The 15,652-nt window shown below is 36.6% G+C and overlaps 1 protein-coding gene across 3 annotated transcripts in view; it reads left to right on the top strand.

Annotated features, from left to right (window-relative positions):
- Sec16 (Secretory 16) overlaps positions 1–14,875 on the top strand; it is a 753,833-nt gene extending 738,958 nt beyond the window's left edge. For all 3 annotated transcript variants that reach the window (XM_067137541.2, XM_067137539.2, XM_067137540.2), the window contains one exon: positions 12,286–14,875. In XM_067137541.2, the coding sequence (XP_066993642.2) occupies positions 12,286–12,417 (132 nt within the window). In that variant the 3' untranslated portion in view covers positions 12,418–14,875. The remainder of the gene's footprint in view (positions 1–12,285) is intronic.
- The last annotated feature ends 777 nt before the right edge of the window (positions 14,876–15,652 follow it).

Below are 15,652 nucleotides of genomic sequence, written 5' to 3'. Positions count from 1 at the left end.
AAATTTGAATTCACAGTTCCAAAATTTAAGTTTCTCTGTACAGTCCTGATATTGAATGTCACTTGAAAAGTACAAGTCCAAAATACACTACTTGGAATACGAACTGACAGAAAAGATTTAATCAACTTTATTTGGCGGATTTTCATAGAGTTTCATAGTAGTGTTATTGAGAATTATTTTAATTTTCTGCATAGATGATGTGGGGTCTTTTCTTTACCAACTCAAAATTGCAAAAAAGTGGAAGGTCACATCCTAATGAGATTAAAACACACAATAAGGGTAATTAAGTATAGCTCAAGAATGACATTTTCTTTTTCTTAAAAATCCAGACTTAATAATGAGTTATATGAATTGCATCTAATGATAGCCAAAACAGCATCAAAAATAGAGTGGGACTGGTTGCAGAAGAACATAGAAACATCAATGTATAACATTTTGAGCAAGAAATAAATGTTGTTGGATAAGAAATTCCAAAATTGACTTGATAATAAAAACATTTCTAATGACATTGAATTAATACATTTAGCCAAAAAGGATATCAAAGAACTGTACTCCAACATTCACGATACTATAAAAATAGTAAGAAAGAATTTAATGCAACGCAGCAAATTAAGTAAGGTAGGAATTGAAGAATTTTTAACATGATTAGAATTCAGATTCTTCTTCAGAGATATCAGAGCATTGTTGATAAAATCTTAAATTTTATCCAACAAAATTTTGCGGTTTGTTTCAAAGGAATGCTAGAGTCTGGTAGAAATTCACATTCTTTCACCTTCTAAGCAGGTACCACATCTACATTCACCGTGATAGACTCCAGGAGTCTGATTCTATGGGGATCTTTGGTTGCTGTGTGTTTTAAAGGATTTAAAAAAAAAAAGTAAAATCACATTACAGGTACATGTTTCGGCCCCATTGGGTGTTCTTCAGCCTTGAAAAAGAAATATGAAGTATATAGAACACTCTTAAATTGCAGTATACATTTTCAGACATCACAAAGATGTACTGGGGCTCACAGGAGCCTTGGGGATGGAAATACAATATAAGGCGAGGCACAGAGACCACCTTCATACTTGACTTTGGCTGCCTGAGGAGACTAATTACTTCATATAGAGTAGGGGTACATCAGCCTCCTTGTTAAAGAATAGCGAAATGGAATTGGAATGTCGGCAACCTGTACATAAGGTTTACAAACAACAGACTGGATGAAGTCTAATCTTGAAGACTGTACAAATACCCAGTCTCTGAGCCAGTGGAAATAGCCAATGAAGGTTAACATCCCTGACCTGGCCAGTAATCAAACCCCTTGAGCCAAAGACCAGCTTGCTAACCAGTTGGCCATGGACCTGGATGGAGAATGAACTTGATAGTATATTATGTTGAATTTAGCCAAATAATCCATGACTTGATTTGCCAGTAGTTGTTTATTATCTTGAAGTTGCTGTTTTTGCAATGTACCACATCACTGTTGCCAATACTGATATGCAGTACTCCAGTGTAACTGTAAAGTGTATCGAAAGTGCATACTGGTAGACCATTCCCTTGCAGTGAAAGAAACTGTTCACATAATCTGCAGAAGAAATAACTTTAGCTTTTTGTGATGTTGGAGGACATAGCTGTATCTGTACTGCTGGGCTGAGTAGTTCAGGAAATCCACTGGCTTTCTGAGCCCAATATAGCAAGTTCAATCTCCACTCGGTCTGATACTATTTGAAGGTGTTCGGATAAACTGTCATGTTGCTAGATTTACCATCACTTAAAATAACTCATACGAAACAAAATTCCAGCACTATCTCCATAAACCATAAATAAATTAGTGGAATGTTAAATATTTCTGTAAAATGCTGAACCCATTGAACATCCTGCTCTTCTTTTGTTTGACTCTGTGTCATTATGAGAGGAAGGTAATAAAACTATTATTTATGCAATTTAGTTTTTGGCCATGGGCTGCAATAAAAATGTTATTTTAAATGGTGAGACACAAAACCAATAACATTATTACCAGTGTTATTACTGTTATTGTTAATAATTTCCATATAGTGTGTGCAAGCTTGTTTTCTTCCTGGGTCATAGTGGTGTACCTATGACTATTAATCTTTCATAATCATTTCTAGAAAAGTATCTCCTCCATCAGCAAAGGAATGCAGCACCCCATGACATGTCACCACTCATACAGCCTTTTGTTCAGGGGTCAACAAATGTGGGACCCAATAGGCATAACATGGATGAAATGTAAATCATGCATAATTCTGAAGACTCTGCCAAATGAAATTCCTAAGATTTTGCTGAGACCGGGCGAGTTGGCCGTGCGCATAGAGGCGCGCGGCTGTGAGCTTGCATCCGGGAGATAGTAGGTTCAAATCCCACTATCGGCAGCCCTGAAGATGGTTTTCCGTGGTTTCCCATTTTCACACCAGGCAAATGCTGGGGCTGTACCTTAATTAAGGCCACGGCCGCTTCCTTCCAACTCCTAGGCCTTTCCTATCCCGTCTTCGCCATAAGACCTATCTGTGTCGGTGCGACGTAAAGTCCCTAGCAAAAAAAAAAATATTTTGCTGAGTTTACATAATGTTACTCACTGATCATCTTAGACAGTTGCAGCAGCTATATTGATGTTGACTTCCATGACAGCAGTTACAGTTTCACCAGGCCCACCATAACGCACTGCAGTGTCGTTTATGCCTCAACAGTGTCCCTGCCTACTTGTTTTGGATAGAAGTTGCATAGTTCTTCAGTTTTTGTGGACAGCATAGCCCTCAATATCGGTGGCGCCATGCCTCAGCTCGAAGCAGAAACCTCAGACTTGGAGAACTTTGTGGCTTAAGGGCTTGCTGTATAAGAATTTCCGTTTCTCAAGCACTTCCATTGGTGCTGATGCAATAAGTTTCAAAAGAACTGGAATTAAATTATTCCAGATCAGTTCATTGTGCGAAACCAAATGAATTTCACTCTCAGTACATGCAAGGATTATTAAAGCAGGTAGCAAATTTTTCTCCAAGCTCCCTTATATGTCTTGGAGACAGCACTTTCTATCAACTTCTGTATTAAACATAAAAATTTTATAAACCTAAGGGATGGATAATAGAATGTGGAGTTTTTGGATCACTTAAAAATAAGATCCACAAGGGTAGAGTTCCAGTTTGTAGTGAGCAGTTTTCCTTTGCATGTAGTGCAGGATACTTCTGCCACGATCTTCCACCCATGAAACCTGCACTCTGTGCTGGAGAAGATAACTGTATGGTGGTCCAGGTAGTAAATGAAACCGTTAAATAATTCCACTATTATTTTGATTTAAATAAGGAATCATTGATATATCGTATCAGAAGGACTAATATATACATATAAATACAAACTGTACAACCAAAAGACAAATATGTAACAACATAACAATCATAACATAAAAAAATAAGTCCTGATGTGATAGATCTGGACTATACAGAATGTAACAAAAATGTACAGCACAAATTGCAGGACATATTCCTTACACGTATATGAAAAGATTGTTATATGAACATGGATCCGGAAACGCTTTGTTTCCATGTTACACCTCATTTTCTCCATTAATCATGGGAAACACGCACTCTTGGTTACGTCTGGTAATGGTGTCAGTATCGCAGGTGCGCCGCCAGTGTTTTGTTTTGTTTTACATGTCCCTGTTGCCATACGACTTACGTCATTGGTTGTTTACAGGTTACATCAACTGTTCCAGTGATCAGTACGACCTTGAAAAGCTCACAGAGGGCATATTGAACATCTCCTGTGAGAAAGAGTTGCACGTAGTATGCTGGTACGTTCTGTTCCTGTGTGTTTCCCATGATTAATGAGTTGGAGACAATGAGGTGTAACATGGAAACAAAGCATTTCAAGGCCCATATTCATATAACATAATTTCTTCATCTACGTGTGAGGAATATGTCCTGCAATTTGTGCCATACATTTTTGTTACACCCTGTATAGGTGACTTCCTGTCGAGCACAGTGCTTGGAAAAGTAGATGTTGCGTTGGTTCCTTAAAGTGAAGACTGTCTTTAGAAATGATGAACCACAATGGGTGGGCCTAAGAAGACCACAGAACATGGCAGAAGAGCAAACTTAAATGGTTGCTGACCAATTGTTAGCCACACTCAGGGACTTAGCTGTTGTTTGCATGAGGTCTTCCATAGTACATATAGTTGGTCACAGTTTGCATTGGAGAAGATGAGCCATTGCAATTTAATGAAATTGAATAGCTCGTTGTTGAAAGGCACCAAGTCTAATTTTTAAAGTGTTGAGATACACACAAGAAACTATTTTTCCGCTCTTGTATTGTAATATGAGATATAATTGCTTGTACGTGTAAAGTGTACTCGCACGCCGTTATAATAAAGTAAAAGTTGTATTGTTCCATATGTTACTAACACTTTTACTGACCAAATACGTGACTGACTTAGTTCCTTTCAACATGGAACAAACAGAACCTGTAAGTGAGCAATAACGTTCTTGGTTTATTTCCTTTATTTCTAAATGAAAATATGTATATGCAAGCATGAAAATAAAAGGTACCGGTAACATAAATGGAATAACTGTTATTTTCTTCAAACACCGCACAGAATTGTTTATTATTTTGTTATTCAGTATGTTTATATAAACCCATTATTAATAGAACAGTTGCACTGTAGTCACAAATATTCAAGAACAAAAGCATATTAGTAAAACAAGTAATACTGTTAGAAAAGACAGGCAAACCTTTTTCACTGACACGATCATTCAAATAATTCATCAAAGAATGCTTTACTCACCTCAGAAGTGGTGACATAACAATGAACCTCCTTGAGATCATCCTTTTTCATTGTTTTGATTGCTACTCGACCTTTCTCATAGGCCTTCATTAACTGAATCATAAGAGGACCATTTCTTGGCCCAGGCTGAGACAAATGGAATGTGTGATGGACTATGCTCCGAATGAAGGGACGAGCAATCATTCTGCCAGAATGATCTGCAGAATACTGGAACCCGGAAAACAGTGCAGGAGCAAACACCACCTTCGCACGTCTAGGAACGTCCTTCCTTGTTGATTCATCACTTAGAGTTGTTTTCCTATAATGCTTAGGCCACCACGCATCCACATCAATGATGTCAATTCGTTCCACCATTTTTATTATAACACCCTTTTTTGAGTTAGCAATGATTGTACAATATTCTTTTGTAGTGTAGATTCTGTTGCAGCACTTGTTTCTTGAAAACACCAAAATCCATATCACAAGGCAGGAAGGAATGACCTCTAATAGGGAAGCGGTGAATAATTTTCTCGATTCGTTTATCTTCGACCAGGCCGATGCAGAAACGAATAAATGAATGATTCATATTTTGCCCTGGACACACATCCGAGTACAGGTGAAGTTTCTTCGTGCCTGGTTTAATCTTGTTGGTGAGATTATTCCCCTAGTCCAATATGAATGTGCACACTTCATTGGCCCCTTTCTTGGCTTGTCCCTCATGATACATGTATACTTTGGAACTATTGTCTTGGAGGTTGTGTATTGTAAATACATGTGCCCATAGCTGCCTTAAGTAGAATATTTCCTGAACAGGTATATGAGGTAGAGGTAAATATTGCATGTAGTCAAAGGCAACACAGATTGTATCATCAGACTGGCAGGTTCTGAGCATAATTTCAAAGAAGAATAAAATTTCTGACTTCTGGGCTTGTGAATATTTAGCTTATTTGCTGCTGCTAATTTAACATTTTGTGATAAATGTGGAGGCTTCATTTTGACTTGAAGTTCTTCGCAGATACTGCACACATCTATTTGGGGTCTACCGAATCTGTAGCCAAAGTTCTTATCGAAATAATCAACATAAAATGTATATTTTACTTCAAGATTAGGATGTTCCTCACGAAATAAATCATGCATTTTTTTTAAGGTTCAGCCTTACATCTAAATAACTTACTTCATTACCCCCATAATGAGAAGTTTCGACTGGAAACTTGAGAATGTGGTCCCAAATTTCAGTGCATATTTCACGTGATATAGCATGCGTCTTCTTATTGAATCCTCTCTTGTCCACTGCACTTTCGCCTTTCGCCAACAGCTTAGCAATCCTGAATACACGCTTCACTCCGTGTTAACTAATGAATGCATTCTTACAAACCTACAGACGCTCCTGATTTCTAAGAACAAAATATGTATATGCTGATTCACGTTCCACTTTTGATCATTCTCCATCTTGATTAACAACCCTAGGTCTTCGCATTTTAATCGGATACCATTCAATCAGTCTCTGTAAGTGGATATCCTGTTCATTTTTTGTTTCATAATCGTAAGCACTAAATATCTACAGCCTCTCTTCTTCTTGCAATATATTGAAGCAGTGACACTTGCACCTTAAACAAACAAGTTACCTAGGTAAATTCTTTGTCAGACATCCTTTAAGTAATCATAACTTCAGTATCAATAACCGTTCAAATCCCTTTTATGGAAGTGAAATGGTTGAACAGATAATACTGTATTTAGGTAAAAACTATAATTTCCATCATAACTACAGGGAGGTCCAACACTTTTCTGAGGAGCTGCCTTTCCTGCATAGCTTGTATATGCAGTACCCTTTACCCTTGGTCGCTTTACTTTATTCCTGGCATAATTTTCTTCTTTGCGTTGACGTTTCTTTCCTGCCATAACTATATTGTCCATGATGAAAATATCTTTAAGAACACAGCAAGAAGAAGATTAATAATATGCAGAGCACAACAACCACGTAGGATATATTGTCAATGATGACATTCAACATCTATGAAAACAAATTAAACAAGCGCGCCAATCTTGACATCGGAAACAGCAGTGCTCTCTGCATAGGTTGGTTGGCACTTGTACACATTCCGTGTTGAAACGCACTAACTGCAGGACTAAGTACCTTTAAACACGGAATAACTAAACTGATGGCTGTGGTAATGACACAAGCACTGCCAGGACACGGCTTCTTAGAACGCAAAATCGCAGTAAAACGAATTTGTAAAAAATGTGGACTTTGTGCCTTTCAACAATGAACGATTCAATTATATTATGGTATTTTACCAGATACCTTGGATATTTTGCTGGTCATCCATGATATGTAGAGTATTCAGTAAAGATACATCAGGATTCTCACAAGCACTTCCCTTTGCTACTTGTTTGGTCAATTTTTGGTGTTGTCTTATCTGTAAATTTTATGTGTGTGGAAGAGGGCAGAGGCAAAATACCTGTTTCCATAATTTTATTTGTGCTAAAAGTAGCAGTTTTGCAGTCCAGCTTGTTGTTTGTTCCTGACATTTGTCTCAGTTCACTAAAGAACAGTTTAACTGAATAAGAATTGTTCAAACATTGGAAACCATTGTAAACCATTCTTAATGAGATACCTTAGACAGGCTTACTGTTGACATGGTCCCAACCGGATGTTTAGATAACTATGAAATCCTTCCCTGTTTCTTCACTTTGATATTTCTGTGATATTTGGGAAACTGGTTTCGTAACTATTGAAGCCTCTCATTACTAATGGAGGAAACAGACATAAGGTCTTATTTCCATGTTCCATGAAGAGTGAACCATTTGTATGCATTTTCCATAATGTTACACTAGCCCCTGTTGTGGACAATAAATTGAAGAATATGGCTGTCTGCCCTTTAAAAACTTCAGAGGAGGCACAAATTTAGGAGGAAATATTCCCTTAGCTCTTTTTGAAGTTCATTTTCTCAAAATTTGTAGGAAGAACATGTTTCCTACTCAAAAATTCAACAAGCTTCACTGTGAGCCTTAAGCTCATATAGACTTCTTATGTGTGCTCCCATTATATCTTACAGTCCATCAAATATATATTTCTATCAAACCTTAGATTCTCAAGAATGACACAGGTATAAGGATAAGAAACAGCAACCAACTTTGTGTTACTGGACTACACACAGTGCTCTTAACATGCTTCCCTTCAGAAAATCATTTTTTTATTGCTACTTTGGTCTTGTGGTTTTTGTTTATGACACAAAGTACAAATACCTAAATTGCATCTTTCATCTTAATGATATGCTTGGGTCAAGGTGTAAAGTTGTAGCCTGATCATTTTTTCATAAAGAAATACACTGCAAGTAGCCTGTATTTAATAGACAGACTGCAGATTAGGAAGCACAGATTTGTTCTCTAAAACAGGGTCATCTATAGTCACCGATATACTGTCTTGGAAATTACAGAGCATATATTGTTTTATAGAATTTTCTGACCATCTTGGTTAATTTTCTCAATTTCAGTATCTCATCCAATAAAAATAAACATTTGTGATTTTCTTTACTCTCTTCTGAAAGCAAGAACTCAATAGTTTTGTGAAATTCATTCTCTTCGAATAATTGCTTGAAGTGCCGTGTTCTTCAAAAATGTGTGACATTCAACATCGCACAGGAGCTGCTGTTTGATCAATATTTCATCAATAAATCAGTATTGCCGGGCTGAGTGGCTCAGACGGTTAAGGCGCTGGCCTTCAAACCCCAACTTGGCAGGTTCGATCCTGGCTCAGTCCGGTGGTATTTGAAGGTGCTCAAATACGACAGCCCCGTGTCGGTAGATTTACTGGCACGTAAAAGAACTCCTGCGGGACTAAATTCCGGCACCTCGGCGTCTCCGAAGACCTTAAAAAGTAGTTAGTGGGACGTAAAGCAAATAACATTATTATTATTATAATTCAGTATTATTCAAATTTTTTTTCCTCTGTCGTGAAGCTAGTTTTAACTAAAGACATAACTCCAATCTCAAGACAGACACTTCTTATGAAACAAGATAGAGATTTTTACTTGAGAGGTTTTTTTTTTTTTGCTTTACGTCGCACCGACACAGATAGGTCTTATGGTGACGATGGGAGAGGGAAGGGCTAGGAGTGGGAAGGAAGCGGCCATGGCCTTAATTAAGGTACAGCCCCAGCATTTGCCTGGTCTGAAAATGGGAAACCACCGAAAACCATTTTCAGGGCTGCCGACAGTGGGGTTCGAACCTACTATCTCCCGAATACTGGATCTGGCCGCACTTAAGCGACTGCAGCTATCGAGCTCGGTACTTGAGAGTTTAATTATTATAAGTTCTTCTGCAAATATATATCCTTTCAGAAAGCAATAATGCAATAGCATGCATTGTTCTATGGAATTTTCTGACCATCTCGGTTAATTTTCACAAATTCAGACAGCAAAAAAAAAAAAAAAGAAAAGAGAGACAAAGTGAGGAACGAGGAAATATGGAAATTCCATTTGGGGGATAGTGGGTTCAAACCCCACTGTTGACAGCCCTGAAGATGGTTTTCTATGGTTTCCCATTTTCACCCCAGGCAAATGATGAGGCTGTACCTTAATTAAAGACACGGTTGCTTCCTTCCCACTTCTAACCCTTTCCAGTCCTGTCGCCGCCATAAGACCTATCTGTGTCAGTGTGATGTATTTATGTGCGATTAATTTAATTTTTTTACAGAGCAAATTGCAAATGCATGTTTATTTTTGTATTTTTTGTTAGTTTTGACAGTAGTATGTACAAATTCAGGCAATCAATGTCTGTTGAATGATTTCTTTGTCAATTTAAAATTTTAAATATAATGGCACCCTCTCCCTTATAGTGCAACAATCATCAAATGTGTAATATTAAGGCACTGTTCAAATGATTGGTACAGCAGTAGCATCTCTTAGTTTTAGAGAGAGAGCCTTCCCTCCATTACATCTGTTTCTTCTCAAGTAAGAAATAAAAATTCTCAGCTGAAATTCTAACTTTAGATCGACAGAATTAATCTAGTTTTCTGTTGCGAATTATTGTACAGAATTTAAGCTAATTATGGTGGCTGTAAATTGATTCTCATTTTCATTACACCAATTATTATTTGGGAATAAGTCATGTGATAAACATTATTCTAGTATTAAAGAGCAAGATCATTAGTATATACATAATATCATGCATTTTTTTTAGTTAATAGAAGTGAGACCTAAGCTATCGAAGATGTGACATTGTGAGTAGTAACTATGAATATTTTTGTTCTGTATTTCACACTGCCTGCTTGACTGCCATGATTGTTGATACTGCATGCATGCAGCTGTGTTACTTGTCTGTTCTTCTAGTAGAAAAGAGCTTGCTTTTACTACCTGTTTGTTTAATGAAGTTTCTGTATAGACTTACATGTGTATTTATTGGTCATAACAGGAAGTGTTATGATGTATTTTACTATTCATCTGTTCTGTTAGAACTTAATTTACCGGGCGAGTTGGCCATGCGGTTAGGGGCGCGCAGCTGTGAGCTCGCATCCGGGAGAAAGCGGGTTCGAATCCCACTGTCGGCAGCCCTGAAGATGGTTTTCTGTGGTTTCCCATTTTCACACCAGGCTGTACCTTACTTAAGGCCATGGCCACTTGCTTCCTATTCCTAGGCCTTTCCTGTCCCATCGTCACCATAAGACCTATCTATGTTGGTGTGACGTAAAGCAAATAGCAAAAAAATACCTTAACTTCCTTAGACTCCTGAATATTTAGAAGTTCCTTTGTTCTTACATTTGGTCAAGGTAGGAAGGGTTTTTTTTGGTTTTTTTTTTTTTTTTCAAAGACAGTTGCAAGAAAAGTCACCTTTATTTCATGTAATATGTATGGATAATTGGCTGAAAGTTATTACTGTATTCCTGATTTTTCCAAGCAGGGATATTAATGATTATGCCTTAAATTTTTGACTTAGCTAAAATCTGAATTTTATAATAGGATTTACATTAAAATATGTTCTTACATCCTAAATACCGAGCGAGTTGGCCATGCGGTTAGGGTCATGCAGCTGTGAGCTTGTATTTACGAGATAGTGGGTTCGAACCCCACTGTCAGCAGCCCTGAAGATGGTTTTCCATAGTTTCCCCTTTTCACATTGAGCAAATGCTGAGCCTGTACCTTAATTAAGGCCACAGCCGCTTCCTTCCCACTCCTAGCTCTTTCCTATCCCATCATGGCCATAAAACCTATCTGTGTTGGTGCAACATAAAGAAAACTGTAAAAAAATAAATACATTCTGAATCATTTGAAAGTAACGCAGATTTCCTGGTCTTCTCTACTTTTTCTAGCTCAAAACTGTGGTTTTGTTTCAATTCTTTTGCAAAGTTTTATCAGCATCCTGTTCTGGTATCATGGATCAGGCTGTCTGGTATAACAGAAGTCCTTGTTGTATGAATACAATCACTGGAGCCCACAGGAGACCTTGTGGTTCCTCCTCTTCCTCTTTTTTCTTCCTATCCGGTCTTTTGGTCGACACTGATGTGGATTTGACCCATTTTTATGGCCCTTATTGATGCCATCTGTATGTGAAAGAATATATTCATTATTGCATGTTTGAGAATGGTTGCCAGGCTGAGTGGCTCAGACGGTTAAAGTGCTGGTCTTCTGACCCCAGCTTGGCAGGTTCGATCCTGGCTTAGTCCGGTGGTATTTGAAGGTGCTTAAATACGTCAGCCTCATGTCGGTAGATTTATTGGCACATGAAAGAACTCCTGCGGGACTAAATTCCGACACCTTGGCGTCTCCGAAAACCGAGAAAAAAATAGTAGTTGGTGGGACGTAAAGCAAATAACATTATTATTGAGAATGGTTGCCCAGTTGTACTTCCTCTTACAACAATAACCACCACCACTGTTGCATGTTTCTGTGATGTTTGGTAGTATGGTGTATTATAAAATATCAAAGTCATCTTAATTATTAATTATATAATTATAATTAATTTATTGTAATTAATTAATTAATTATAATAATAAGTGTGGTGTATTGTATGTAGATGAAAAGATGTGTATTAAGACAATCACAAACCCCCATCCCTGAATCAGAGAAATTAACCACACACAATTAAAACCCATTGCAGATGGAAATCAAACTCCCAGTACACTGACCATTCAGCCAAGGAACCAGAACTTATTATTTCTCATTATCAGAGTTATTAATAGCCTTTTCATTTTGCCTTGTAAAGTACACATTCATAGTTTTTTACTTAACTATTGATTTTGGTCTTAAATGTATAAGTCTTTTCATTAGTTCCTCCCATGTTAGGCATTATCTTCAAAGCACTTTTTATACTGGTTTACCAGTACCATTATGCATTAGTTATAATAGCCTTATACCAGTAAATCATATTTTATTGTTGTTTTGGGGTATGAAGCTATATATATTGTGAATTGTAGACACGCTTGTCATGTACAATACATTGTGCTCTATCTACAGTCCTTGTACTATCCATTCTAATGCTGTGCAGATTTTCATGCAGTAAGTTTACTGAATGTATTTTTGTTTTATTTGTTGCAGACTGGAGTTGCAGATATTGCAGTTAAACCTGCGGGTGGTGGGCCTCTTATGTTCAACCCAACCAGTTTCAGCCAGCCTGCAGCAGCTCATAAGGGCTCGGGTACTCTTGGCAGAAAGCGTTATCCCAATTGATTCAAAGACGCGTGTAGAGACAGTTCTAAAAAATCAGTGATGGGATATCACAGTTGTGCTGAGCAAGACTAACAATCAAAATATTTTCGTTGTAATAGTAAAGCACTCTGTGGCTGGTGCAGTCATGCTCTTGGCTTGAATATGGTAGCCTTTGTAATCAGAGGTAAAAAAAAGATGAGACTGATCAGATATTGGAATGTGCATATTTTTTGTTTGTTGTTTTTTTAATGGAGAGGAACTGAGTTGAGCACAACTTATTCTTTGATGTGTTATGATGATTTCTCATTTTAATATTTGTATGAGAGAGCTTGAGTATGAATGGATATTGTATGTATTAAAGAAAGTATTATATATAGATTGGAGAATAATACCCTTGACCTCAACTATCTCCTTGTTTCTTTGATGGGTGAATATTGGGGTTCAGAGAACTTTGTGACTTCAGTACTTTGCCTTTCATTAATTAAGTTGGAACATTAATAGTTTGCATTTAGGTTTAATACGAAATGAGTAAGATATAAGAGAGAGAGAAAATGTCATTTATAATTTTTCTGTTGGTACAGTACAAGTAATATAAGTTAATTTCTCTATCCTCTACTTCAAAATTTCTTATACTTTTTGTTTTTCCAATATGGTGATTGTCAAGGGCATAAGAAGTTTTATCAAGCTCATGCCATGACAAGTATACCATATGATATCAATCTTAATCTGTGACAAAGAGGAGAAACAAATTCATAGGCTTTTTGGGCTAAATTTTGGAAAAGCAAAAGATTTTGGTACAAGAAAGAGTGGTGGTGATACATTGCACATCATCTGCATGGTTCCTCTTCTAGTTGTATACCTTAGCTTCTTCTACAGCCATATTGTGATTTAAAAACTGTCATATCCTTGAACTGTTTCTTATTCCATTATAGTGTGAAGTGCCAATAGGTCAGTCACTGAATAAACTCCTGTTCTTGTCTTCAGTACTTGCCTTACTCTGGTGCAGATCTAGCATGACAGTGTGCTCACATGTTCAGATTAACTAAAAAGCAAAGTCACATCAAAACAAGAAATGACTAGTGTGAAGTCAGACTTTCATATTCAGCCATGTGCACTTTCATTAACCTAACAACAGTTTGTCTGAATTTAGGCAATTGCCTGCCTGCACGTGTTAGGCAGGGATTGGATTCTTAATTTTTATTATCAGTCACTAGTGATTGATACTCTAGATACTCTAGTATGTTTTGATTCAGCACTGGAGATTTGACTATTTTCCTCCTCATACATTTGAGTCTAGACAGGTTAAATAAAAAACAACCCTGAAATTACAGACTTTCTTGCATGAGGAGGAGTTAGGACTTGACAAAAGAACTTTTCTTTTCTCTTCTGTTGTATACTTTATGAATTCCGTTCTTTTAAGTGGATCAACGTGGCTTAAATGTTCTTACAATTGAATTCAGGTAGTGTGGGGGAGCAATATAATTTTGCTATATTTTACTTTTTCCTTTCTTTTTCCAAATCATGTTATTGTACTTGAAAACTTAAAGAAATATGCTTGGGATCGAGTTTAATCTCGCAATTCAGGTTGTATGTAAATGTATACAAAATGCTTATTAATACCACTTTGTTTGCATTGGTCATTTGAAGTTAAGGTTTCTAGTATTACTTTATTGCATATTATAATTTTTATCTGGCTGAATAATGATTTATCATATGATGATATTGTGGGCTTGTACATACCGTATATCTTCAATTTATGATTTTTAGATTGCATTTTTTAGCTTGTGAATTTTTCTAAATATGTATATTATATTTTCTGAGAGGATGTCAAAAAGTTATGAGAGTTTTTTTTATTTATTTAGTGTAATATTGGAATGATTTGTATATTAAACTCTTGGTTTCTGAAAAGTGGATTTATATATGACTGTACATGAGTGCTTCTTCCTAAGCTTTGGTATGTATGTCAATTTATTTTGTAGATACATGGACCTATTCTTAATACTGTGAATGAAATTGCTTCTCTTCTTTGTAATCTTGTATTCACCTTCCAATTAGAAGCTAATAAATTAATTTAGGATAAACTAAATCTCCCTCTCTTCAATCTGAACTCCGATGTCACACTAGAGAGAAACAGGTCAGCCTGACATGTAGATTAGATACATTTTTGTTGTTGTTTTACTTATCAATATGTAAATATTCAGGATTGTGATTTTTTTCACTGGTTTGTGTTATTTATCTTTTAAATATGTATTTTAAAAAACAGAGGATGATGAAGTGTGGTGATGAAGAATGATGAATTTGTGCTACCGGCAAGCCAGTGCCATGGGGTTGGTGGGTGCTGCTCTTTGGGCATGCAGAATGTAATCATTGTATTTAAAATTGTGAATCTTCAGCTGTGTTATTTAAAATCATTGTATAGAGCATATGGTAATTGTTTTGGGTTTATTTTATGTTAATTAAAATATATTTGGCTATGTTATTTAAACATTTGTTCTCCTTTCCTTACAACTTAGTGATAGATCTTAGTTATTTTGCTTCTCTCAATGTTCCTGCCACCTCTTCCTCATGAAAATCTGAAACTGGAAAGATTCTAACCATTGTTCTAGTGTGTTGTGTGATTTATTAGTGATATTGAAAGCATAAGGGACTAGAACAGGTATCTTCAGTAATTTTTCCCTGGGTCCAGGCTGATGATAATACAGTAAAACCTCATTAAGACATTTCTGCAGGGGACAAAGAAACAGAACGTGTTAAGCGAGAAAACGCACTACTGAATACGCAAATAAAAACTATCCAGCAGGGATATTGAAACACTAGATACAATTTTTTTCTGACATAAGGGGATTTTGCGTCCTATATCCGCGGGTACAGTGAAAACTCTACAAGAGATTATTAAAAGATGTGAAAAAGCACGAGAGAATAAATATGAGAACTTCTTCCACTGGGGCTTATAACATAACAATAGTGCACTGAAAAGTGTTTAAAAACACCAAACAACAAATATGAAAACATTTGAATGGGGTCCATAAAAATATCGAGATATTATTGCAGATCGCACTCTTTCTAAAATAAATGTTAGTCAAAGCCTTTTATTTCAGACCAGTGGGTTATTGTACATTGTTTTTCTGGTCACACACTTAGACAGTGAATTGGAGGTTATACACGGCCATGTGCGACTGCAACAGAATGACTTTGGCTGCCATTTTGAATCGAACAAAACTTTGACCGACCAAGACCGATTCGAGTGATCGAGTTG

Source organism: Anabrus simplex, chromosome 1, assembly GCF_040414725.1.
Source record: "Anabrus simplex isolate iqAnaSimp1 chromosome 1, ASM4041472v1, whole genome shotgun sequence".
Lineage (NCBI taxonomy): Eukaryota > Metazoa > Arthropoda > Insecta > Orthoptera > Tettigoniidae > Anabrus > Anabrus simplex.
This window is presented reverse-complemented; position numbering and strand designations above follow the sequence as displayed.